The sequence below is a fragment of the Globicephala melas genome, chromosome 11, assembly GCF_963455315.2.
Source record: "Globicephala melas chromosome 11, mGloMel1.2, whole genome shotgun sequence".
NCBI classification, from domain to species: domain Eukaryota; kingdom Metazoa; phylum Chordata; class Mammalia; order Artiodactyla; family Delphinidae; genus Globicephala; species Globicephala melas.
The window spans coordinates 21,757,713-21,784,402 of record NC_083324.2 but is presented as its reverse complement, the minus strand read 5'-3'; the positions used below and the strand labels follow the sequence as shown (position 1 = coordinate 21,784,402).

At 38.4% G+C, this 26,690-nt stretch overlaps 1 protein-coding gene across 5 annotated transcripts in view; it reads left to right on the top strand.

Moving 5' to 3' along the window:
- TAFA1 (TAFA chemokine like family member 1) overlaps positions 1–25,591 on the top strand; it is a 778,535-nt gene extending 752,944 nt beyond the window's left edge. For all 5 annotated transcript variants that reach the window (XM_060307400.1, XM_070046608.1, XM_070046607.1 and 2 more), the window contains 2 exons: positions 17,061–17,185; positions 22,657–25,591. In XM_060307400.1, the coding sequence (XP_060163383.1) occupies positions 17,061–17,185; positions 22,657–22,674 (143 nt within the window). In that variant the 3' untranslated portion in view covers positions 22,675–25,591. The remainder of the gene's footprint in view (positions 1–17,060; positions 17,186–22,656) is intronic.
- The last annotated feature ends 1,099 nt before the right edge of the window (positions 25,592–26,690 follow it).

The window sequence follows — 26,690 nt, the reverse complement described above, 5'->3', positions numbered from 1 at the left end:
TAATTAGTACTTCTTTTTCAGTTTTTATCTGTCTATGATATCTTGAATGAGAAGAGTTTGGTACTGTTGTGTCTCTAACACCTCTCTAAAATTTACTAATTGCCAATTTCTTTAAAATAGACTGAAGACATCAGTTTAGGAGGACAGCAGTATCCAACTAGATGCAGTAAACTGGGGTATGCGTAGGGGGGTGGTATACTTGTATATTTGCCCTTAGAACAAATGATACCAGTTTACCACTTAGAGCAAGGAAACAAAGTTCCCTTTTTATGTAAATTCATTTCAGTAAAAGAGGGAATTCCTAAAAGTGGTACCCTATGGCTTAAAACTCAAGTAGAGTTCTTTACGTGGGTCATGGCCTCCTGCAGTTTCTTTTGCCCTGGTTCCTTGTCTATAAACCGAGGGTCCCTAGTTGGTTTTACAGCCTTGGTGCAGGGAAAGATGTGGAAGCCTGCAGTCACGTGACCTCCAATCAGAGGAGTGATACTGATGCTGAGCAGACATTCTCCAGGCTACCCCTGATGGAGATCTGAACTGAAGGAAATATTTGGTGAGGACAGACTGCTTGCTTCTGCCAAATGAATTAATTCATCCCCAGTGCCGTCTACTAAACTGCCCTTTCCCAATGAGGAATCATGGCCCAGGAGAAGAAATTCATCTGACAGAGAAACAGTATCACCTAAGATGAGAGAGAGCTTGCTCTGGATCAAAAGTGATCCTTTCCATTATCCTCGTGGCATCTTTGATTTGCCACAGAATTAGCATTTTTGTAAAGCCGACTTACTTAAGAAGACCTTGATCAAATTCCTCAGTACTTAAAACGCACCCAGCCTCACCTTCCCTCCCTCCCTCACAAACACACATGCATTTTTTGCTCCAGACATGCTGAATCACCAATAGTTCCCAGAGTACAGCATTCTAGCTCACACTTCTGGGTGTGCGCAGCTTTATCGCCACTGAAATTACCCATCTCTACTTTGATTACTTTACAAATTACTCTTCATCCTTCCACATTTATCTTATACATCACTTTCCCAAACCTTTAACCAGCTCTGGAGAAAGTTGCTTTGGCCGATTCACAGTTCTGCCTCTTACTAGCTGTGTGAGCACGGGCAAGTTATGTAACCTCCCTTTGGTTCAATTTCCTTCTCTCTAAAATGTCATTAATTCTTCTCAACTCCCAAATAATGAGCTGATACATGTGTCTATATGTTTCAAGATGTTGAGCTTCTTGTTCTATACTACACAATAGAACAGGGCCAATTAGAAGATTCCTGATGATTGCCTCATAGTTTTGTATCAACTGCACTACATAGCCTGATGCATTTCAGAAATGATCTTGGGATGCATGTGTTTTGTGGACTTACATACTGTCTGTGCTTTACCTGTCTGAATTGAGGGGGGACATTAGTCAAGAAAGGCTGCATAATAAGATTCATAATTGAAAGGAGGTAATTTTGATATAATCCTTCTTATAGAAAGGGGCTCTTATGACCCAACAAAATGCTATAACACAAAGGCAGTACACCTTTACTCAAAATTTCATGTTAAGCCATGTTGTGCCAGTGATTGTTTTTTCTTTGAGAAAAGTTGTCATCTCAGAAATTGGAATGAAAATGGTTTTTGAGCTTGGTACTTGAGCTAGAGCCAACTTAAAAACTCAGAACATAAGAAAAAAGAATTTCTTCAGACCTGCCTTCTCCCCAAATCACATCAATTCAAAGAATTTTCCGACTCTGTCCCCGTGGCTTGGACTCAGGTAGAGATACATTTCAGCCTACTGTGGGTAGAACAGAAATGATTTTAAATCAATAATAAATAAATGTTAGAAGCCTTTGCTTTAGTTGCTCTCTTTCTCTTTCTCTTCTGATGGCTGATTTTCAGTCTTCTCCCAATTTCTTTCTTTGCTCCAGCAAGCCTCAGAAAATACTTCACCACGAGAGCAATTTCTATATGTGCTCCTCCTGTTGCCCAAATAGTACATCCAAATGAATCATAATAGTTTAGTAAAATTGAAGTTAGCTTCTCTAGACCATAACAGTTAGTATTACTCCATTGCGAGCATATCTGGATTGTAATTAAGAAAATTCAACATTACCACTGACACTGAAATTCTCTGGGAAAATGCCTAATTTACATACAGCTATGCCAGTTCTGTATCTTCTGCATCTGTTGAGTTGTGAAGGAAGGTCTGATTGTGCACGCAAATTGGAAAGACACATAATGAGGACAGAAAGCCGCTCTCAGGATTGTCTATAGGTCAATTGAATTTCTGAATTCGAATGCCAAAAAAAATCAGTCTTTGACCATTGTGGATATTTAGTACTAAGTGGATAGAAATGGCAGTGATATGGCCTTGGTACAAATATATGGATTCATTCATTCAGTTAGTCCACAAATATTTATCGAATACCTTCAGTTTTACTTAGGGTTGTGTTACGTGGTAAGTAATAGAATGCCCAACTGTAATAGCTTGAGTAATAGGAATTGATTTTTCTTGGATAACAAGAAGTCCAGAGGTTTGGGTTGTTGACATCGATTTAATGACATAAGTGCCAGCACTGCAGCAGTTTTCCTGAACTTTCCTTCATGATAGCCACTGAAGTTGCAGCTGTTGTATAAATATTCAAGACAGGAAGTGGTGGGATTAAGGAACAGGCTAGCAGTGAACTTTGTAGAGCTGGAGTATAGGATGGGCTCAGCTACATGTCTGATGGTTGACAGGCTAATTAGTCCAGGAGGGCATCAGGTTGGATAAAACTACTCTCTGCTCTACATGACATTTCATCATGGTCAGCTCAGGGTTCCAAAGCGCAGCGAGCCCCAAGCACTTTCAAGTACTTTCAAGCTTCTTCTTGTGTCGTGTTTGCTAACTTCTTATTAGCCAAATGAAGCACATGGCCAAACCCAGATAGCAGGACTGGGGAAATAGACTCCACTTCCTGATGGGAGGAGAGGTAAAGTCACATTTCAAAGGGGTGGACACAGAGGGAGAAGAAGAATGTGCAGCCGTTTCTACAATCAGAAAATGAATAGTATCACCTGACATAAAGAGAAGGTAAATACAAAAAATAAAAATGAATCAGAATTACTAAATCACTACTGCTAGTCAGGAAAGCTTTTCAGACCACCCTGGAAACCACAGTCTTCCCCTCCTCCTTCAGAGATCCTTAGCTCTCAGACTGGGACTTACTGTTCTAGTTTCTAGGTTTTGCTGTTGAACTTTGGGAATGCATTACATCCCGCTTCCAATTTAGCTAAACTTCGAGTTCTTCAATTTAGCGAGAGGAGTAGGGGAGATGTGGCTAGAGGCAGTAGAGCTAACATTCTGAACTTTTTGCAGCTGGATTCATCACAAACATTGCCACGTTTATATTCCTGGCTTTCTTTGATTTTCTCGCTTTCCTAGTACCATCATTGACATGAACATGATAAGTTGCAAAGTGCCAATATTGTGAATTTTCCCATGTTGGCAGTTTCTAAAAGTTCATTCTGGTTGTTTAAATAAAGTTGTTTTGGGGACTTCCCTGGTGACGCAGTGGTTAAGAATCTGCCTGCCAATGCAGGGGACACGGGTTCAAGCCCTGGTCTGGGAAGATCCCACATGCCGTGGAGCAACTAAGCCCATGCGCCACAACTACTGAGCCTACATGCCACAACTACTGAAGCCCGCGCGCCTAGAGCCACAAAAAGAGAAGCCACCGCAATGAGAAGCCTGTGCACCACAACGAAGAGTAGCCCCCGCTCACTGCAACTAGAGAAAAGCCTGCGCACAGTAATGAAGATAATAAAATAATAAAAATAATAAAAAATAATAAAATAAATAAAATAATAAAATAAATAAAAATAATAAAGTTGTTTGATATTTTAGAAATGAAGTGTCTAACAAGTAAGGACCTTATGTCATCTCTCATTTGCTCATCTACTTTAAAACTCACGTGAAAGCTTTGACGTGCTTTTACGTCACTCAGACCGCCTATGTTAAGTGATGCTAAGCATAGAGCATATAGTCTCTAGATATTTTCTTTTTTTTTTTTTTTTTCCGTTACACAGGCTTCTCACTGTTGTGGCCTCTCCCGTTGCGGAGCACAGGCTCTGGATGCGCAGGCTCAGCGGCCATGGCTCACGGGCTCAGCCGCTCTGTGGCATGTGGGATCTTCCCGGACCGGGGCACGAACCGTGTCCCCTGCATCGGCAGGCGGACTCTCAACCACTGCGCCACCAGGGAAGCCCTAGATATTTTCTGATAAATAAAGCTGAGCTTTTCCAAACCATCCCAACAATTCCACCAGAAGAACCATGCTAGTTGTATGGCATTGTGTAAGAGAAGATAAAGCACCGATTGTTATTTTCCATTTCTCAAGGGATTGGTGAGTGAAGGCATGTGCCAAAAAGATATTGGGCGGTTCTTGCCAAATTACAAAAATAACCAATTATCAAATTATCTTGCCCTTTCAAACATGTACACACAAATAAAACTAGATTCAAGAGTGCTCTGTGATCAAGGTTTACAGCTTTCATCCTCACATGAAAGTTGGGTTATGTTTTCTGAAGTTAAATTAACTATAATAAATCAGAAGGCATCAAAGTCTTCCTCAGAGACTGTGTGAACATCATAGCATCGTAGCGTGTTTTTGTCTTATTCTATCAAGGATCTATGAGACAGGCATATAAAGCACTGAGTGACACAGCCTCTTCCTCTAGGCCTCACTCCTCCCAAAATTTCCATGTTCTCAGTTATAATTCAATCAGCCATGCATGTCATCCTAAAAAAATAAGAGAAACAATGTTTCCCATTCAATTCCCCAGGATTTGGCTTCTAAGGCAATAGGTGAGTTCAGGGTTAGAGATACTTCTCTCCTCACTTGCCATCAATTTGTATAGATCTGAAGAGGCCTGAGAGGTTTTGTGTGCCCTGTTCTATCTCCCTTGTCTGAAGTCTCCATCAGCACCAAGAGCATCTCACTGGGAGTTTGAACTTTCCTTTAGTCTAATCCATTTAGAAAATGACTCACAATTTATGGAATAAAATCGAGAAAATTGATAACTTTTCATTAGGCTGACAAAGTCTTTTTCAGCGCTGGCATCTGAAATGTGTTTTCTATTTAAATTTTATTTATATCAGTCTTCTCTAGTGGGAACGAAATTAAAATGAAAGACCTTCCAATCAGTGTACAACTTTCCCATTACTGCCAAGATTGCGAGCACTGGTTTTGCAAAGGAACTTGATGCCAAGAATTTTCTGGGAATAATTTAATATTGGGGATTTCTTGCAAAATGGAATCAACCAAAGTGATATTTTAATGTATCAATCACTATAAAAGTGATTACCTTACCTGTGAAAAGAAAAAAGGGTACTTAACCAACATTATTTGATTCTGGTAAATCTGTAGCCATTCTAGAAAAAAAAACTATATTATAGAACCTAATAATAACCTAATAAAGTACTTTTTCAAACTGAGAAAATGCTGGTATACAAATATATTCCTCCCAGGAGCCATTTATCACATGGTAAGAACACAGAGAGCTGGCACCCAAAAGGTACATAGATGTACAAGTGGCTTGAAAGTTGCTTGTAAATATCATTTTAAAATCTGATATTCCTTTTGATTTAAAATGTAGAACCATTTTGGAGTTCTTCTCTACACCCACATCTAGGTTAACCCCTTCCCCATTTTGTTGCCATGAATGTAACTGGATCAAATAGAAGTATATGCAGAGGGACACAGAATTCCAGAAGGACAGACATAAATGCACATTCTATTCTGAAACAGCAAGATTCTCCACACTGAGTTGGCTGAACCCGAGAGATCCGTGTGCAGTAGGCACATTCCATCCACTGGGGACCTCCAGGAAATACCGATGCTCCCTAAGGACTCCAATGTAGTGGTTTTGGTTTTGCTTTTGGCTTAGAGCCTTCCCTATGCCTGACCTCCCTATGCTCTCTTTATTCTGTGACAACCCTCTCAGTTGGATTCTTTGAGGAGGAATTATTCACAAAGAAATTGAGGCCCTATTGCTATAGTAGGTCACTCTTTTGGAAGTCAAGTTGGAACATGAAAGCTGACAGTTAGGGTTCTCCAGTTAAGCCACATGTTTCTGCACCCCCCCAAAAAACAAACAAAATCCATATTTCACTGCACTCATTAAGAATGCTAACAATGTTGGTGACGCTGTACAGAGAAATGGGTACATTGGATGGGAAATACCAGTTTGTACAAATTTTCTGGAGGACATATTGATGATATATATCAGAAGTACCAAACATTTTTTACCCTTTGACTCAGAAATTCCACTCCTTGGAATTCATTCTGGGGAAATAAATACATTTGCAAAGATATGTGTGCAAGGTTGTTCATGTAAGCATCCTTTCTAATAGCAATCAGCCAACCAACCCCAAAGAAAGACAACCTAAATTTCCAACAGTAGGGGATTAGTTAAATTAATTAAGATGCAGCCTTCCTATGGAATATTATGCAGGCATTAAAATAATGATGCATTTCATTTATTAATAGACATGGAAAAATGTTTATGATTCAGTGTTTAGGTTTTAAAGAAGGGTAGAAAACTATGTGGTGTGATCTTACTTTTTTCAAAAAATTTACATTATTTATGTATATACATTTATACAACCATTTTAAATATATATAGTGATCATCTACTATATGCGGCACTGTTCTAGCTGTTTGGAAATATAAAGTCCAAACTTTCATGGAGCTTACCATCAAGTGGGAGGAAAAGGCAAATATCCAGGCCAACAAAATATGTTCTGTGAATTTGGTAATAGTATGTGCTGAGCACAGGGAGATCAGCTCGGTGCTTTGTGACCGCCTGGAGGGGTGGGATAGGGAGGTGGGAGGGAGGGAGACGCGAGAGGGAAGAGATATGGGAACATATGTATATGTATAACTGATTCACTTTGTTATAAAGCAGAAACTAACACACCATTGTAAAGCAATTATACTCCAATAAAGATGTAAAAAAAAAAAAAAGGAAAGAAATGGCAACATCTAACATGAACAAAAAAAAAAAGAAAAGAAAAGCCGAACGTGAGGGGAAAGTGGCAGGGTAAGCAGGTGTGAATTAGTTTAGATAAGACCACTCAGAGAACAAACAATTGAATTGAGGCCTGGTTAATGTCAATTCTGGGCGAACACAGCCCAGACAAAGGGTTAGCCAAATCATAAAAGAGGTTTCCAGGTTTGCAGAAGAGCTAGAGGGCCAGAGAGATTGGAACAAAATGAGGGGTGGGGGGTGGAAGTGGGAATGGTGGAAGACATGGTTGAAGAAACAGGCGGGACCAAGTAAGGTGGGTGTCTGTAGGCCAATTGTAAAGAGTTTATTCTAAGTGATGGAAACGTTGGAGAGTTTTAAGAGATGAATGATAGGAAATCGTTTGCATTTTAAAAGATCACTCTGGATACTATGTAAGGAATAATCATAGAGAAAGTCTAGGAAAAACATACCCAAATGTAGCAATTTACCTCTGCCTAATGCAATTGTGTTTATTTTCCTTGTTCTAATTATCCATACGCTTTGAATTTTAGAAAAGAATATATATTACTTTTAAAATTGGGGAGGAAAAATGTAAAGTTTTCTATGGTAGGCAAAAATAAGAACATCAAAATTACACTTACTGTCTACTGTAAACTTCAGGGTTCGTCTTTAACACAGAATGTTAAATTTGAGAATACAAGGGATGTACAGTAGGAAATCTGTCTAATAACCATGGTTCTTTGTGTTCCTTCTTAACTGTATATTTTAAATTACGTACCTACACAAACACAAAAAAATATAGCTGAATTTAATTCTAAAATAAAACCATCAATTTAGGGAAAGCAAGACCAACATCCAGTGTTTGAAGTATAAGTAGATGCATGAATAGAGTTATCACGTATTGAAAGTGCAAAATAATCCAGAAACGCCAGCCCTGGTGTCCAGACCACGAAGAGGAATGTTATTGTTGGCAGGGATTAGGAGTGTTCCCTTAAGTTGGCAAAAAATCTGAACATTCTTTCTCACCAAGCAGACAGCTTTTTTTCAAAGCAGTAGGAAGTGTATCCCTGCATTCTGATAAGACTGCCCATGAAAAGTAAAAGATTTCTTTGTTTTGTGTTTTATCTTAAAATTCATGTGAAGTTAGCCTTTTACCTCATAGTAAATATTCTTATTTGCTTTAATATGAAAACACTTTGGTTGATTACTTGGTGGTTAAATTACCCCCTCATTATCCCATCATTACATATAGTGTTTCCCACAAGAGATTGTATGCCACTTTAGGGTAGGAACTGTGTCTCTTTTATGTCCAGCACAGTAGTTAATGAATAGCTTTTGAATGAATAAAATATAACTTTTGTCTTCAGATACCTTCAAGGAAAACTATCACTCAAGGAAATTGTACCACTCTTATCTTCTGTCTTTAAGTACTGCCCGTTTCACAATCCACATCCTCACTTCCAGCCTCACCAAGATAAATTGCCTCAGTTTGAAAAGCACTAGAATAGAATTTGTAGAAGAGAAGCAGTGCTAATGAATCCTATCATCAGCTATTAATTCTATGTATGTCTCCAAAATATATTATAGATCCTACCAAGAAGTACAGTCTAATCAGTAAAAAGCAAATATGTGCATCCCAGAACTAGGATAAACTTCCATTTAAGAAAAAAAAAAGGTACTCACTCTCTATAAAGGTAATTGCATGAATGCATACATAGATAGATAGTGGACATATGGATAAATAACAGTAGTAATTTCCATGTGTTGAGTATAACGTTTATTAGGTATTCTGCTAAGTATCTTATTTCATCTAAAATTCACAATAACCAGTTGTGATTTTTATTAACTCCATTTATAACTCAGGAACCTGAGACTTGAACCAAAGAACTTTCTGAAGCCATTCTACCAGTAAGTGATGGAGTTAAGGTTCAAACCTGGGTCCCTCTATTACATACCCAAGAGCTTAGAGACTTAACCATTCCCTTATCCCTCCAAACTGGATCCAATCCTTACATGTGAGCTCACAGGAAAGAGGGAGTTTGGAATGTCTATAGGCAATGTTATTCAATGCCTTTAATTTTCTGTTTGCTTTGATAAAGACAGTCACACACAGGGAGTCGCTGCAGGTCTTGTGAAGAAGAGAATCGGAACAGCTGTTCCAACAGCCTGTGCCAAAAGGGAAGCTGGAGCGCGGTCCCATTCCTCTAATGGAGTTCCAGCCATTGCTTTAAACTGCATGACAGGTTGCACAAAAATGAGCCTGGAAATTTGTCTTGATTGATGTACTTATAACCTACTTCTGGGAACATGAATGCAGTCATATGTTCAGTCATTCAATTTATGCTCAAACTCTCATAAGTCATAGAAGCAAGCTGAGAGTTTGGCATAATATCGAAAAACAATGGTGTACTCACTAACTTTGTGAAGAATTGCCTTTTCTCTTTGGGAATGATTTCATTCTTTTGAGTAATAAAAATGATGATGCTGATGATGATAGTAATAGCTAATATTTATTAAACATTTGCTGAATGCCAGACACTCTGATAAGTGCTTGGGATGGATTTTCTTATGGGACCCTCACAATCCTTTGATATAGGCACTACTTTGTTTTCTTTCTCTTTTTCTTTCATTTTGCATTCATTCATTTAAAATTGGCAAACCTGTCTCGAGCTACTCTATGCCATTCAAAGATGAATGCAATGTGATCTGTGCCCTCAAGAAGTTCACCACCTAGTGAGTAGGCAGGCACCTGAGCTAATAAGCTAATAATTAGAGTCCAGTGTGGTTCGGGTTACAGTTAATATGGTTGAGATACTGGCAACAGTGTTTCCTCAGTTGTTCCTAACATCACGTTCAGCTCTGCCCTGCTTCACAATTCTAGAGCAGGCATCCAAAAATCAAGACCTATCAGTTCTCTGTTTGAATGCAGTAGGGCTTATCTGGCATTTCAGGTGCTTGCTTCTTCCTTCTTGCATCTTGCACACCACTGCCAAATTCATCTTCCCCAACTATCCCTATAACACGTCCTCCCTTTGCTCACAGAATGTAGAATCTTCAATGACCTAACTTTCCTTAAAAAAAAATTTAATGAAAAAACAATTTTAAGCCCAGGCATCTTGCTTTCAGAAACTTCTACAATCTTATTAAGAGTTCCTCTTTTCCTACTCCCCACTGTGAATTTGCTCTTCTAGTATATTAATGTATTTACTATTGGAGGAGCACTTTTTGTTCATTTTATCTCTTTACTGTAATTCATGCCAAAATGCCAATAGTGCCTATATTGAGAAACCCTGAACTAAGTTGTAGGTTCTGAGGGCAGGGACTATGTCGTGTTCATTATTTTATCGCTCTCAGCAAATCAGGTAGTGCTTTGACTGTGCAAAGTACCCAATAAACATTTGCTGAACTGCAACTCAAGTGTTATCTGCTGAAATGATAAAAAGGGGACCACAGTTCTTAGATAATATGATGTTTATTTCTATGTTTATTAAGCCATTGCTTATTCTATCTTTTTCTATTTCCATGGGAAAATTGCTCAAACTGAACGGCAACAACCAAAGGGGGGAGAAAAAAAAAAAACAAGATTTCTGCTCCATTTATGATGTATCACTGAAAGATGGATTGACTCTCCTTCTACAGTCTGTCTTCTGCATGACAGCAGTATGACCTGCTATAAGGGTGAAATCAAGACTCATGATTAATTTACATTCCCACCAACAGTGCAAGAGCGTTGCCTTTTCTCCACACCCTCTCCAGCATTTACTGTTGCTAGATTTTTTTAATGATGGCCATTCTGATCAGTGTGAGATGATATCATTGTAGTTTTGATTTGCATTTCTCTAATGATTAATGACGTTCAGCATTCTTTCATGTGTTTGTTGCCAATCTGTATATCTTCTTTGGAGAAATGTCTATTTAGGTCTTCTGGCCATTTTGGGATTGGGTTGTTTGTTTTTTTGATATTGAGCTGCATGAGCTGCTTGTAAATTTTGGATATTAATCCTTTGTCAGTTGCTTCGTTTGCAAATATTTTCTCCCATTCTGAGGGTTGTCTTTTGGTCTTGTTTATGGTTTCCTTTGCTGTGCAAAAGTTTTGAAGTTTCATTAGGTCCCATTTGTTTATTTTTGTTTTTATTTCCATTTCTCTAGGAGGTGGGTCAAAAAGGATCTTGCTGTGATTTATGTCATAGAGTGTTCTGCCTATGTTTTCCTCTAAGAATTTGATAGTGTCTGGCCTTACATTTAGGTCTTTAATCCATTTTGAGCTTATTTTTGTGTATGGTGTTGGGGAGTGATCTAATCTCATACCTTTACATGTAGCTGTCCAGTTTTCCCAGCACCACTTATTGAAAAGGCTGTCTTTTCTCCACTGTATATTCTTGCCTCCTTTATCAAAGATAAGGGGACCATATGTGCATGGGTTTATCTCTGGGCTTTCTATCCTGTTCCATTGATCTGTATTTCTGTTTTTGTGACAGTACCATACTGTCTTGATTACTGTAGTTTTGTAGTATAGTCTGAAGTCAGGGAGCCTGATTCCTCCAGCTCCATTTTTCGTTCTCAAGATTGCTTTGGCTATTCGAGGTCTTTTGTGTTTCCATACAAATTGTGAAGTTTTTTGTTCTAGTTCTGTAAAAAATGCCAATGGTAGTTTGATAGGGATTGCATTAAATCTATAGATTGCTTTGGGTAGTAGCGTCATTTTCACAATGTTGATTCTTCCAATCCAAGAACATGGTATATCTCTCTATCTATTTGTATCATCTTTAATTTCTTTCATCAGTGTCTTATAATTTTCTGCATACAGGTCTTTTGTTTCATTAGGTAGGTTTTTTCCTAGATATTTTATTCTTTTTGTTGCAATGGTAAATGGGAGTGTTTTCTTGATTTCACTTTCAGATTTTTCATCATTAGTGTATAGAAATACCAGAGATTTCTGTGCATTAATTTTGTATCCTGCTACTTTACCAAATTCATTGATAAGCTCTAGTAGTTTTCTGGTAGCATCTTTAGGATTCTCTATGTATAGTATCATGTCATCTGCAAACAGTGACAGCATTACTTCTTCTTTTCCGATTTGGATTCCTTTTATTTCTTTTTCTTCTCTGATTGCTGTGGCTAAAACTTCCAAAACTATGTTGAATAATAGTGGTAAGAGTGAGCAACCTTGTCTTATTCCTGATCTTAGTGGAAATGGTTTCAGTTTTTCACCATTGAGGACGATGTTGGCTGTGGGTTTGTCGTATATGGCCTTTATTATGTTGAGTAAAATTCCCTCTATGCCTACTTTCTGCAGGGTTTTTATCAGCCACTATGGAGAACAGTATGGAGGTTCCTTAAAAAACTAAAAATAGAACTACCATACGACCCAGAAATCCCAGTACTGGGCATATACCCTGAGAAAACCATAATTCAAAAAGAGTCATGTACCACAATGTTCATTGCAGCTCTATTTACAATAGCCAGGACATGGAAGCAACCTAAGTGTCCATCAACAGGTGAACGGATAAAGAAGAAGTGGCACATATATACAATGGAATATAATTCAGCTATAAAAAGAAACAAAATTGAGTTATTTGTAGTGAGATGGATGGACCTAGAGTCTGTCATACAGAATGAAGTAAGTCAGAAAGAGAAAAACAAATACCATTTGCTAACACATATATATGGAATCTAAGGAGAAAAAAAAAAAAGGTCATGAAGAACCTAGGGGCAAGACGGGAATAAAGACACAGACCTACTAGAGAATGGACTTGAGGATATGGGGAGGGGGAAGGGTAAGCTGGGACAAAGTGAGAGTGGCATGGATATATATACACTACCAAATGTAAGGTAGATAGCTAGTGGGAAGCAGCCGCAGAGCACAGGGAGATCAGCTCGGTGCTTTGTGACCGCCTGTAGGGGTGGGATAGGGAGGGTGGGAGGGAGGGAGACGCAAGAGGGAAGAGATATGGGAACATATGTATATGTATAACTGATTCACTTTGTTATAAAACAGAAACTAACACACCATTGTGAAGCAAGTATACTCCAATAAAGATGTTAAAAAAAAGGACTCATGATTAAAGTGGACTTAGTGATTTTAAGAATATCTCAAGGAAAGATGAACATTCTTGAAAAAGTTGAAGATCAGATATTTTTCTGAACACGGCACATTCATAGAGAGAATCCCAGAATGCCAGTGTGAAAAGGGACTTTTAAGACCCTTTTTCATAATCACCACAGATAAGACAGAATTAGGTTTTGCAGCTGATATTTAATTAATTCAGTTCTTCTAAGTGATAAAAGTTCTTAGAGCAGTTACGCATCTACCTCATAAGTTTCTCATGGATTCAGAAAGTGTTCGCTAGTGAGAATTTCTGTTAGAACGCTACAACTAATGAAACCAAGCAATGTGTAGCTGAGACTAAGAAGAAACAAGTGTAACGAGCTGTCCCTTTGCCCAAATTACTTTTCAAGTTAATTTTACAAGAAGCTGAATTTTTTTGTTTTATGCAAGTGTTTGTGTTGATATGAAATTTATTTCCAATAATAATAGAGCAGGGATTCCCTGGTGGCACAGTGGTTGGGAGTCCGCCTGCCAACGCAGGGGACACGGGTTCGAGCCCTGGTCCATGAGGATCCCACATGCTGCGGAGCAACTAAGCCCGTGCGCCACAACTACTGAGCCTGTGCTCTAGAGCCCACGTGCCACAGCTACTGAAGCCCGCTGGCCTAGAGCCTGTGGTCCGCAACAAGAGAAACCACCGCAATGAGAAGCACGCGCACCGACGAAGAGTAGCCCCGGCTTGGCACAACTAGAGAAAGCCTGCACGCGGCAACGAAGAACCAAGGCAGCCAAAAATAATAAAATAAATAAAATAGAATAAAATTTTAAAAATAGAGCGGAGAGAATTCATTTATCCACTCAGCAGGCAATACATGTTTTTTTGAAGACCTATGAATTTTGAATACAGAACTAGAATGACTTAGCACTATCGTGATGGAAAACATAGATTTTGTGGTTAAGCAGGCCTGGATTCTTGCGTTAATTTCTGAACTTCCTACCTGTGTAAGCTTGGGAAAGTTACTTAACCGTTATGGGCTTTAGTTTTTTTATCTAAAAAAAAAATGGGTTCATAATAATATCTACTTCATAGGGTTGCTTTGAAGACTGAGATAATACATTTAAAAGTACCTAACACAGAGACACGTAAGAAGCATTCAGAAATGTCAGTTATCAGTTTTATTATTGAACTGACCACTATAATTCAGACTTTTAGAATTATTTTTATTTATGGTTTTATCATTATAATTATCTCTAAGAAAAAAATATTTAAAAACAACTAAATATCATTAATATTAGCTCATTTTATTAAATCTAATTGATCACTCCTTTTCCAATAATCAGAAGGTTTTCAGTAGCTTCCGAATTGGGAGAAGAGGAGGCAATTTTTAGATCCTTTCTTTGTGAACTTTTTTAAAGATATTGCAGGAAATACGAGTTCATGAAAAAACTAGGATGCGAGACTATAGTTTGACCTAGGCCCTAAAATCATATATATTAAGATGACTGTGGAATGCACAAAGCAGAAACAAAATAGGTCTAATAGCATCTTTAGAAAAGCAACCCTGGTAAAATGAACTAGATTCTAATAAGCCAGAGAGTAGTGCCAAGTCATCAAACTCCATTTAGAAAGGCAACTGTAACAGTTTTTAGAGACCGTAGGCAAGTCTGGGACATTTTCATTCTTAGAAAGCTTTTTCTCTTCCCCTCCAAGCCAGTGGTCTCTATAAACTTGAATTAAAAGTCATACTTGGGTTTTGAGATGTATTCTTTTTCCTACTGTCTACATTTTCATTTAGGAGATATTAATGCTTGAGAGAAAGAGGAGAAAGTGCTTTGTTAGCTTGCAACAAAGTAAGGCAGCTGTGAGAGGGCACAGCAGCGAAAAGAAGATGGAACAGGGTCCTTTAGAAAGAGGCAAAGGTGCTCATGTCTGACCTTACCAGTACTTGTTCATTATTTGTGTGCCCCTGTGAAAAAAGAGGGACAAATTCTAAATCAAAGACCACTGGGAAAGGCAGTTTCCCCTCAGAGAGTGTCCATTCGTGATGGTCGAGATGCAGGGCAGCAGTATTGAAATATTAGGTGGGCTTTAAGGGGACACACATGGCAAATGTGATTGGCCTGTTTGTGACTGAGCTCTAGCAGGCAGGGAGCCTCAGCTTGAAGGCTCTCAATAAACACTGCCAAACACTGACTTGTATCTGACATTACTGGAAGCTTTGCTGTTTATTTTTTTTTCCCCTTCAAGGCCACATATGTTTTTCTTGCTGTCAAAATATATGCTTCTCTATTTAGTATTGTCACCTATTAATTCACACAAATAAGTCCTCTTAACTCCTGACTAGCTTCTTCTTCTAGTCCATACCCTGATGCTGAGACCTGTTGTTAAAAAGAAAATCATCCAGAACATTCATAATCATTTTGGACTCTGTGAAGTATTCGTGTTTTCTGTTATTAGTCTGTGTTTTACCAAAATTATCACATTGTCCTGCATAAGGATAGAACTATGTGCAAGATTTTCCTTCCTCTGCTTGCCCTATCCAATGTAGTTGCATCTTAGGCGATTTGGTCTGGTCCACGTATAAGGCGTGCATCACATAACAGGCAAAGTTACCCTTGAAAAAAAATCCTCAAATTGACTGTATAATAGAGTAGAAATGATTTTGCATATATAATCCTGCAGAGTAATTTTTATTCAAAGGAAAATTTGAGGAAGACTATTCTAAAGGAGGGGAAGGCTGAAATAAGAAAAGTCTAGAAGGGGGAAACCTAAATGCAGGTAGATGTCCGGACGTTTCAACCATTCTGCTTCTAAGGTAGCAATCTAATCCCTCTAGTGAATGCTGGGTGGATAGAGGATTTTAATGTGCTCCTGCTTCCCTGTGGCGTGGACTCCATTTCGTTTTAAGATTAATCTTCTGTGACATTAAGAAATGTCATGTGGGTTCTTTGTTGTTGTGAGAATTAAACGTCAGGATAGAGACAGGGTGGAAATGTGAGGGGTTGGGAAGCGACCAATTTTCTTTTAGATAAAGACCTAGAGTTTCAGTCCAGTGTCAAGACAGCCACTTGGAAAGTATCACAGAAGAAACACTCACAGACATTTTAAGGATTTTGCAGGAAAATGCCCAGGTGGATTTGTAAAAAAAAAAAAAAAATGCCTTGAGCAGCTTCAGAAATGACCAACGCTCGTGCAGAAAAAATTTTCACTCAGGATGTTAAGATGTGGGGCTGCTTGATTTGTACTGAGCGAATCTAGTCTCCAGTTTTCTAAAATCTCATTATCCAAAAAAGTGTGCTATAAATCCATCCACTAAATTCATTGCCAGCTTCCTAATGTGGGCAGCCTCAATATCACCCTGAAAAATAGGGCTATTTTATCAGAGGGTCAAGTTTTCAAAGTTCCACTCATATCACCTTAAACCTATTGAAAGGAAACCACAGCTCGTATCAAATATACTTTTGACTGTAATCAAATAGTTTCATTTATTATGACTTGGTTTTAATTTTGCAGGTTTTCTTTTATACTTTTGGTCAATTCATTTTTTCTTTTTTGGTAAGCCTTTGATATCTCAAAGGCTGTAGGGTGGGAGATAAACCCTAAAGCTGGGTGAATAAACGGGCCTTTCTGAAAACAAGAGCTCAATTAGTCATTCTGAAGAACAGTTAGCCCTTTTGTCCCTTTCACTGAAAAGAAAGCACCAGGTCTTTGATCTACAAACTTAACACAAAATTTCCTCCAAAAAGTAAATGTCCCCATTCTGTATCTTTTCATCATACAAGGATATTGTGGACAAAATGTAGCTTGATGAAACCAGATGGCATAATTATATTTGCATTTTAAGATGTTTAAGTTAAAATCTCATTCTTCTTAGTAGAGTAGTCTTAGCCAATCATGAAAGTTAAAAAGGACCTAATGTGTTTCAGAGAGCATTAACATCTGTAGAAGAACTCAGCCTTGCGCCCAGGTTGTTTGGATGAATTGCGTACACACTTGTTTCCTGTCTTTGCACAGCCTCCATAGTGATTGGGAAATGGTGGTGTGAGATGGAACCTTGTCTAGAAGGAGAAGAGTGTAAGACACTCCCTGATAATTCCGGATGGATGTGTGCTACAGGCAATAAAATCAAGACCACAAGAGTAAGTTCATTTTTTTTCAAATGTCTCATGCGTGTTACGAACTGTACTGTTTGCCTTTGTGTCGTATTTACAAACACCACCCAGAAAAGCTTTGAAAAGCAGAGGAAGAAGCCTTTTCCCCAACAGAAGCTCTTCTTGACCATTCAGATCAGTGTCTATCCATCAGAGAGAAGTTAGAGATTGAACTTGACTTTTCCATACTGAGCAGTTTAGTGTTTCTCTTACTGAGTCATAAATAAAGCTAGGTTACCACAGCCAAAGGAAGGAGGAGCAGTGAGGCAATTATTTGGATTCTGCATCTGATATCTGTGGTACTCAGAATGGATAATAAAATAAGGGTCTAGCCTAATTCATCCAGATGGTTTCCTGAACAGTTCTGCATTTAAGTGCAGCCATCTTCTAAAGGTTCTTTAAAGGAATTGTTTGATGCTCTCTTAGGGAGGTGAAAGAATTCTCTGATGTGAATAATTGTTTCTTACTTTGTGCGGATAAATCAGGAGTTGGCTTCAAAATATGTAATGACCTGTATGAGGCTACCCAGCCCATCAGAATTGGTGTCATGATGCTGGAGCAGGTTGGAGAGGACAGCTAGGCCAGCCGTTGACCCTATAGATACTGGTCCGTAGGAGAGTCTGGAAGTTCTGATGGGGGTGTGAAGGGCGTTTGGTCAGGGTACTTAAGACAGTAACTATTTATTCACTAGTACAAAAGTATATCAATATTTTAAGAGCCAGTATGGTGATATGTACATGTACCACATGAATATCAGCCCTGTTACGTGTGTATGTGTTTTAAGTATTGGGTATTTTTTAAAACAAGCTTCACCATCTACAAATTCCAATATGTTGAACTTGCAGACTTCCAAAGAGGTGACCCAAATTTAAAAGGGCATCTCTGATTCCAGCCCCTGTATTATGAGTCTTACCTTGGTCTTCTTCTCAGAATCGTCTTTTCACAAAATAAAATTGGTTCTTGCATCTTTGTGATGCAGGAAACATAACACCGTAAGAAAATTTTTTATATATATAAAATAAGTGGAGGCACTGTGTGTCAAATTTAGTTGCCTGTATTGACCACATTAGCCAGTAAATGGCTATACCTCCCTGGCTTGCACCCAGGAGGGATGCCTGAACCACCCTAGCTTGTTAACATGAAACTATGCTCTAAGAAGCTCTGCCTGGATTATCGTATCATTTCAATGAGACACCTACAGAAGAGAGTATTCGAAAATGAGCCCAGTTCCTGATGCTTAGCCCAAAAATCATCTTGATTAGTTGGTAGAGTATGGATTTCAGGTTTCCCTTTGGTTACATTTTACCTGACGATGACTTTACCAAGTAATTTGAAGATACCCTCACAAGTTAGTTTTAAGCTACTCTGAATTTTGGCCAGTATGATTGGAATCCAGGCACCATTGTTTTAAACACATTGCTGACATATCCTCTGCCACATCTCCATTCCCTATCCCAAATGATAACCAATCACTCTTTATTGATGGTGAGCCCTGTTTTAATAGTACCTTCAGACTTGAAAGTCCCGTAAAGAGCAATAATGCAAATCAAAACATTTCAGGATTTAGATATGTGAAATTCCAAGAATACCAACGAGGAGACTCTTTGGCAGATAGAAAATAAAGGAACAAAACACAGAACTTGTTAGTGCTACTTATTTGTGACCCACGTCACTTTTTTTGATTTGGCCTTTGTAGAGTCTATTTTAAAACCATCAGGCATGTTGTAATACATCCTGGACATTCTCCGGCATCACCAAAGTATGGTGTGGAGTCCAGTCATGATAACAGAGGCTGGTACACACTGTGTTCACTACGCCCCTGGGTGAGCTGAGCACAGTCCACACGGCTGAATGTATAAGAGAAATAAATCACCCTTACAGCCAGGTTAAAAACAGAGGATGTACCTGTTCTGATGTGTGCATCCATTTCAGGAAAGGAAATAAGAGAATCCTCTACAGCCATGTGCGTGGCACATAAGTCAACTAAGAATTCTCAAGACTGTCTTTAGAGGCGGAAGAAGAAGACACTAGAAAAAGCTGAATTTTTTAAGAAATTTGGGTCAAGAAAACCCAAACAGTACACTGACTTACATTTTCTCCTCCCTTCCTTACAAGAAATTCCCAATGAAATAAGCACTTTTAAATACAAAAGGCACCAATTGAGTCCAGATGATACCTACAGGAGCTCCATTCTGTATAAATAGCCAACACCAGTTCTTAGATCATATGCTCTACAAATAGGTTTTATATGAATTTTTCTAGTATGCCCTGTGTATTTTTCCCCATCAGAGTATAAATATGCCTACACACTTCAAATGTTGACTCTAGCAATTTAACTTTTAAAACAGTTTAATTCACAGATGTATTTTAATTATGAATCATATGTTTTCATTGTTCTTTAAGAGGTAATCTTTAGGGTAAAAAATTCAAATTCTTACTAAAGTAAAAGGAAGAATAAAGAAAATCACCTCTTTTGTTCTTATGTGTAGGATTGATTCAAAGAGTTCTTTCTCTCAGAAAAAGACAAAAACAAAAACCTGAAGAAACATACCCAGCTTGCTAATGGCAACTGGGAATTTCCTTCACACTGTTATTTTTTAAAAGTAGCTTCAGGGTAAAGAAATTTGCAAGAAAGGTTCCTGGGACTTCATTCTTTTTCCCTATATAGTTTTTTTCTAAAACCTCCCTATTATATGAGTTACTTCCAAATTAATCATCCTGAGCGAAAATTCTCATCATTCTTTGAAATGTAGATAAACAAAAGATGGTTCAAAATGTGGTCTAAAATTTAAATTTTTGTGATGCTCATTTTTTAAGGAGGGTGGAGAGTAGAAATTCAGTGTTTCATTTAAACAACCAGACACCCCAGAATGTGGACTAGCCAGGGTAACAGGCCACAGTCTTAAGGAAAACCTTGGGGAAATTGCATCTGGGTGACAATAAAGCTTAGAAGGAAGGAGAAAAGATAAGTAGAATTAAGCAAAGTCTTCCATTTCAGGAGATTCAGAAGAATAAATCATAGGGAAAGAGGAAGCTTCCTTAATGCCACCCTACAGAGAGAAAGTAGTCATGCTTGAGACATGTTCCAAAAACCCAGCCTGGGGTACAATAAAACTGGTAACAGGTACCTTCTGGGGAGAAGCTTAGTACATCTGGGTGAAGTTTCTTGGCTAAATTTTAACCCTGTTCCTGCTTGATCATTGCTTCTGTTGTTTTATTAAACTGCTTTGTTGGGAGTTTGTAGCAAGACTAACCGACCTAAATATTGACTAGAGACTTTTTTTCTGATGGTTTTAGATGCCTATTAGTTTATCTCTTTTCTTTAAACTGATATATCAAAAATATAAGTTTGAAAGGTGGGGAGGCTATATTCCATGCATTCAGGAACCAATCTAATACCCTGTGTATTCAGGAACAATGACTTCATTTAGAAAGCTAGACTTCCCCTTAGAAGAAATAAGTTGTTTGACAATGGTGTAATAATTTGTATGTAAAAGGTGAACATTGGTTGTTTGGGGACAGGAAGAAGAGGGGAATAAAATGAGGAGAAAACCAAAGTCATTTGGGAAGGAAAATTAGCAGATTAAAACACCAGAACATAATCTGATCTAATACCTGGGGAAATATCAAGCAACCTCGGATTTCCTTCAGTCCAATATGTCAATGTCTTTCACACTAGCGAGGAAATCAACAGTTGCTGCACAATGTAGAGTCAAGTTTCATTTCCTAAAAGAGTAAGTTGCAGACCTCAGATTACACACCTAACCACAAGAGCCATCTTGTCAGATTTGGTGTTCTCTGTGACTAGCCCAACACAATTCACCAAAATCATTTGTCCACAGCCCCTGGGATCATCCTCCTAATGCCAACTCTAACTTTACATATCTCCACCCATTCTAATCACCCTGATGGTTTTTTTAATATTACTGAAGGGTAACGTACCAGCTTTGACATATTCCAGCTTCTTCCCTCAAAATTCCACCAGGTCTGAAATGTTCTGAGAGACTTCACAATCTTGATCTCTAGTCCATTCGTTTTGCAAGAAATGCCTTTAAAAGAGAGAGAGGGATGGTGGGGGAGGAGAGAGGGAGGGGTATTTAGAGATTGCAGGAAAGAAGAGTAAACCATCTTCTTAAAGAATAAACTATGCTATCACAATTGCCCCTGGATCCAAGTGTGCTCATTCATTTCTTCAATAAATAATATTAAGCCTCTGTTATCTAAAAGTCTTGGGAATGTGATGGTGGACATGACACGGCCCCTGGTCTTCTGTGGAGGCTAGGGCCTAAGGTTCAGTGGGATAGGGAGGAGGAGGGTCAGTACAGATAAAAGAAAGGCAATTCCAGTTCAGTTTTGGAAATGTCGCTTTCTCCCTCCTTTCGGTAAAAAAGAAGACAGTGAAACAAAATGTGATAAACACCACTGGACTGTAGGAAACCAAGGTTTGGAAGGATCTGTTATTTATATGGAAGAATAAAAAAATGTGTGAAGACTTCTCATACATTCTGCCCCTGGTCCAACCAACTTTTGAATGCAAATGTGTATGGTGTATGACTGTTCCTACCTAACCCTGAAAGCTTTAAATGGACTTCACTCCTGGCCTCAGAATACTCAATTTCTAAGCTATAAAAAATTAAGAGATGACGAAGAAAAATGTCTTAAGTCCTAAAACTCTAAAGTAGAACCTTCAACTCTATTAGAACCATCATTCATGCTCTAAACCAGTGATTCTTCGTGCATGCATCCTTCTGAAAATAAGAGTCTTTGGGACCATATTTGAATGGATTAAATGGCATCGATAGTTATAGGAGTATGCCCTTGATTGCCCTTGAACACCATGTCATTGTTTGAGTGGAACAGTTCCTCACCTTGCAAAGGTCTCTTATGTTCCTCAACAAACGTGATCTGACCTTGGCAATGAGTTCACCTCATGCCACCCCTTTGCATCTTACAAGAGACCAACATGAGAAGGCCATGGAATTTCCTACTCATGAAATTCTCATCAGACAGACATAGGAATGACTACATAATGTGCAGGAAGAGCCCAGTGCAAAATGGAAACACAGGGGCCCTTGTTCAAAAGTTACTAATAATTTCAAGATGGCAACTCCTGGTCATTAAACCAAGTGAAGGGCCCTTTTCGACAAAGGGCTCCCTGCAACTAGATTACATGCCCACGAACCCAGTCCTGGACAGGCATTGCTCCAACAGTCTGTCTCCTCAATTGTGACAAAATTAATCTAATGAATCGATAAAAAAAAATACAGTGGCCTGTCCATAAGCTTTGATCACCATTTGAGAACTACTTCTCTAGACTTGAACATTCTTTACTTTAGTTCACTTGAAAGAAGCAACATCCTAAAAATTCAAGGTGTCCTCTTTTTCTGCCTAATCACCTTTCTTTGTGCCTTCATTTTGTTTTCTCCCTGAAATTTCTTTCTTTCTTTCTTTGGTTTCAGATTCACCCAAGAACCTAACGGAAGCATTTGTTATAGTAATAAAGGAAAACCTACTCTGTGGAAAATACATTTTAAGAATTTAAAACATCTTATACATTAGAAGCCAAATGGATTTCTTATTTGCACTTTGACTGATTACCAGATAATCACAGTGCTTTTACTGTGTGTCACGAAGTCTCCTAGAGTGAGAAGACCCGGAGTTTTGGGCAACACCATGGAAAGTGGGTTAAGGAAAAAAAGGGTTTTCTCAATGCAAATTTTTGGGATCACAAAGAAAGATCAACTGTCTTCTAATTTGGATCTATAGTTCCTTTGTACCATTTGAAATATATGTATATATATAATATTTTGAAATATTATATATTCTCTTCAAAAAATGAACTGTACCACAGTTTGAGGCGGCTGGTGTACCTCTTTGAGTTTTGGATGTTTTGTTTTGTTTTGTTGTCATTTCTTTTTCTATCGGCAAGGAAATCACGTGCCCTTTTGAGAGGTCGGCATGGCACTCACACTGGAAGGCCAGCTACAGGTGGACTCCTGGAATCTGAGAGATCAGAACGATACTGAGTCAAAAGCTTCCTTCTCTTTCTACTAGATGGCCCAAGGAAGCACATCGTCCTGTTTTATTGTTTTCTACCCTGTGCAATGTTAGCATGCAAGCTTGGCTTACATAACCATACTTTATATTCAACTGGTATATAATAACCGTTCTAACCTCTTCCAGGAAAATATTTTTAGAACTACTAGCTTTTCCACAGATAAGAAAAATAAGGATTCTTGAGGGAGCCGCTCCACCATGCTATTAAGACTCTGGCAGAGTGATGGTCATATGTGGATCCCTGTATTAAGTTCTGTAAATACAATGTCTTAAGGCTTTGTATAGCTGTCCTAGACTGAAGAAATGTCCTCTGATTAAATCCAAAGTCTGACATCATTAATCACATAGTGCTGTAGCAACAGGTCTTATCACAGCACATCTTTCTATATTTGATTTGCTTTTTCCAAGAGTGTTCAGATATCTTCTGGTGAGATGGGAAGACCATTAAAGAAATTAGATTTCAGAATGACCCTTGTGACCAAATGTTGGACAGCCCTATTAAAGTGGTAAATAACTGCTTTCTAAATCTACTTGTCCTCTTCATTTGCCATTTACTTTTCCTCAGTCTGCTTTAGCCAAATCCAGAGAACACCCGCTTAGCGACACATAAGTCCACCGGAATTTTTTGCGTGACATCATTGCTGCCATCATAACCAATATTTCCAACTCTAATAGTTTGAAAACTAGAAATTCATTATTACAAGTTCAGTGTTCTCAGCCAGCAAGATGAACTGTCAAACCCTATTATTGGGCTTCTATAGTGATCACTTGGATGACACCCCCCAAAAGATCAATTTGTGTCCATCTTCTTTTTTTGAGAGTTACTCAGCTGATACTTATAAGAAGGAAATATCTACTTAAATTCTAGTTTACCTGGTAGAGCATAATAGTACTATAAATTCCTGTTACTTACCCTATCATATTGCAAGTGTATTTTTTTTCTCCAAAGTCTTTTCTCCAGAATACATGTTATTAGGGGCTGTTACTAGATCAGCAGCACAGTGGGTCTCCTAGTGTGGAATTTTTAAGTTAAATTTTGGGTAAAATCCAGAGGCTCCTTCATCTCTACCAATATACCTTGAAGTCTGATTGAATATATAAACACTCTAACCAGGTGGATTTGTTCTGCATCTTGAATGCCTATAAAAGCATCCAAAAATGGAAATGGAATCCTCATTGCAAAATCTGAGCTTCCTAAATACTTTCACAAATATTTTCCAGAAGGTAGCATAAAATTCATACCAACAAATCAGAATTCCTTTAATTTTATGGTCCATAACCGTGTACCAAGTGATATATTAGAAATTGATTTTCATCTGTAAGTTTTGGAGTGAAAACTGAAATCATAAACCCAAAGAATTATCTAGAACAGTACATCCCAAGATGTGGAGGAAGAAACATCTATAATCCAATATATTGGGGAAATTTTTTTCAACAAAATAAATAGAAATATTTACTGAGGGATTCTCAGAGCCTTTAATACACCAAAAGACACTGTGTGTCTTCAAGAAAGACTGAAACAAGGGGAGCCAAGTAAAAGGCTTCCAGAATCCAGGCATGTTGGTTGGTCCTTGACTAATGGAGAGCTCGTTCCCTGACTAATGGGAAGCTGCAAGAAATTATGTCTGTGTGAGGATATGTTCACTGCGTTGTCATGTCTTCAGTTTTTCTAGAGAACCAGAAGTCTGGATTCTACATAAAATCTAAAATTCTTAAATAAGATGAACCAAAATGAGATTACTTCCATTAAAAAAATTCTGCAAGCGTTATTATTGCCCAAAATGTCCTGACCATGTGGCCTTTTCTATGAGATTAGTGTTTTCTGGAATACTCTTTGAAAAGTGTTGGTCCTGAATAAAAATCCAATGAGAAGCAAAAGGGATATTCTGTTTTCTGTGGCCTCACACATACAGACCATTCTCATGATTCACCATACGTGGGGGTCACAGCTTTTTCTGTTCTGTAACCTGAGCCTGTAAATCAATGAAGGAGCTGGTCTAGAGGTTCAAGTCTGTTAGTTCATCTCCTGCTGGTCGCTTAATGCAGTAGCTTCCCTGGGAAAGACCTGGAAGAAGAGAGAAGGGGGAAAAAACCCACCACGTCAGAATCAAGCAACCATCCAAGAAAACAGTACAAATATTTGTAAATGTCATCAAATTCAGTTTCAGTTTATCCAAGTCCCTTACCCAAATGTATGAACCATCAACTTGTGTTTAAATTTAACTTGTGCCGGTTTGGGGAATTTTCAGTAGCTACCATCTGCCTATTGAATCTGATTGTATATGGTTTAAAAACTTATATCACGTATTTCTGGTTAATAAAGAGCTCAGTGTGGTATGACTAATATTGATTTTGAGCTTTTGCATCAAATATGATGAAGAATATTATAACATAATTAGAGCAAATGGTCTCGTCCAAATCCCTTCTCTTGGTGAAAAGGGAAATATGACTTATTTCATTAGACAAAGATTTTTGAGTAAGGTGAAGCTTACTTGTTGACTTTTTGTGTGTTTTGTGTGTGTACTTTATGCATTAATGGAGTTGGCAAGCACGTGGAGAAGTTTTACTGCTTTTTTTCCATCATAGAATGATAAAGAATGTTTTCACCAATACACAATTCACATCTTTTTCTGATCAAATCCAATATAACTTTCACCAAGCAATGTAGTGATTTTATAGTACAGTATATTATGCCACTTTGCCATTGTCACTGATAAAATAAGTTATGGAGGGTATAAAAACTGTTTATGTGAGGAGATCCACACATTACTCACCAGCATGGGATATGCACTCCTTCTTGGAAGGTTAAATATCGTGTCATAACATGAGTTTCTCTTTTAATTAAGCTTGACAATCCCATTTCAAAATCCACTAGGGTTTGCTTGACAAAGAAGTGTGTCGTGTCTCTTTTCATGAGCTGTCTACCTTCTAAATAAAAGATTTAGTGTCTAGCAAATTCTAGGGCTCAAGTCACTTCCATCTAGTTTACAGATATAAGAAAGCAAGGTAAAAAAGCATTCTAAGGGGCTTCCCTGGTGGCGCAGTGGTTAAGAGTCCGCATGCCGATGCAGGGGACACGGGTTCGTGCCCTGGTCCGGGAAGATCCCACATGTTGCGGAGCGGCTGGACCCGTGAGCCATGGCCGCTGAGCCTGCGCATCCGGAGCCTGTGCTCCGCAACGGGAGAGACCACAACAGTGAGAGGCCCGCGTACAGAAAAAAAAAAAAAGCATTCTAAGGAATATGGAGGCTCTGGACTCGTGCAGTAGTGATAGAATCTGATTTCCTAATACCCGTGGGCATTATACAAAAGTGATAAAATAGAATCATGTTCATCTTTCAAAGCAAATTAAAGAGGAAGCCACTAATTGCACACACACACACACACGCGCGCACACACACACACACACACACACACACACAAATCCCCTGCTAAT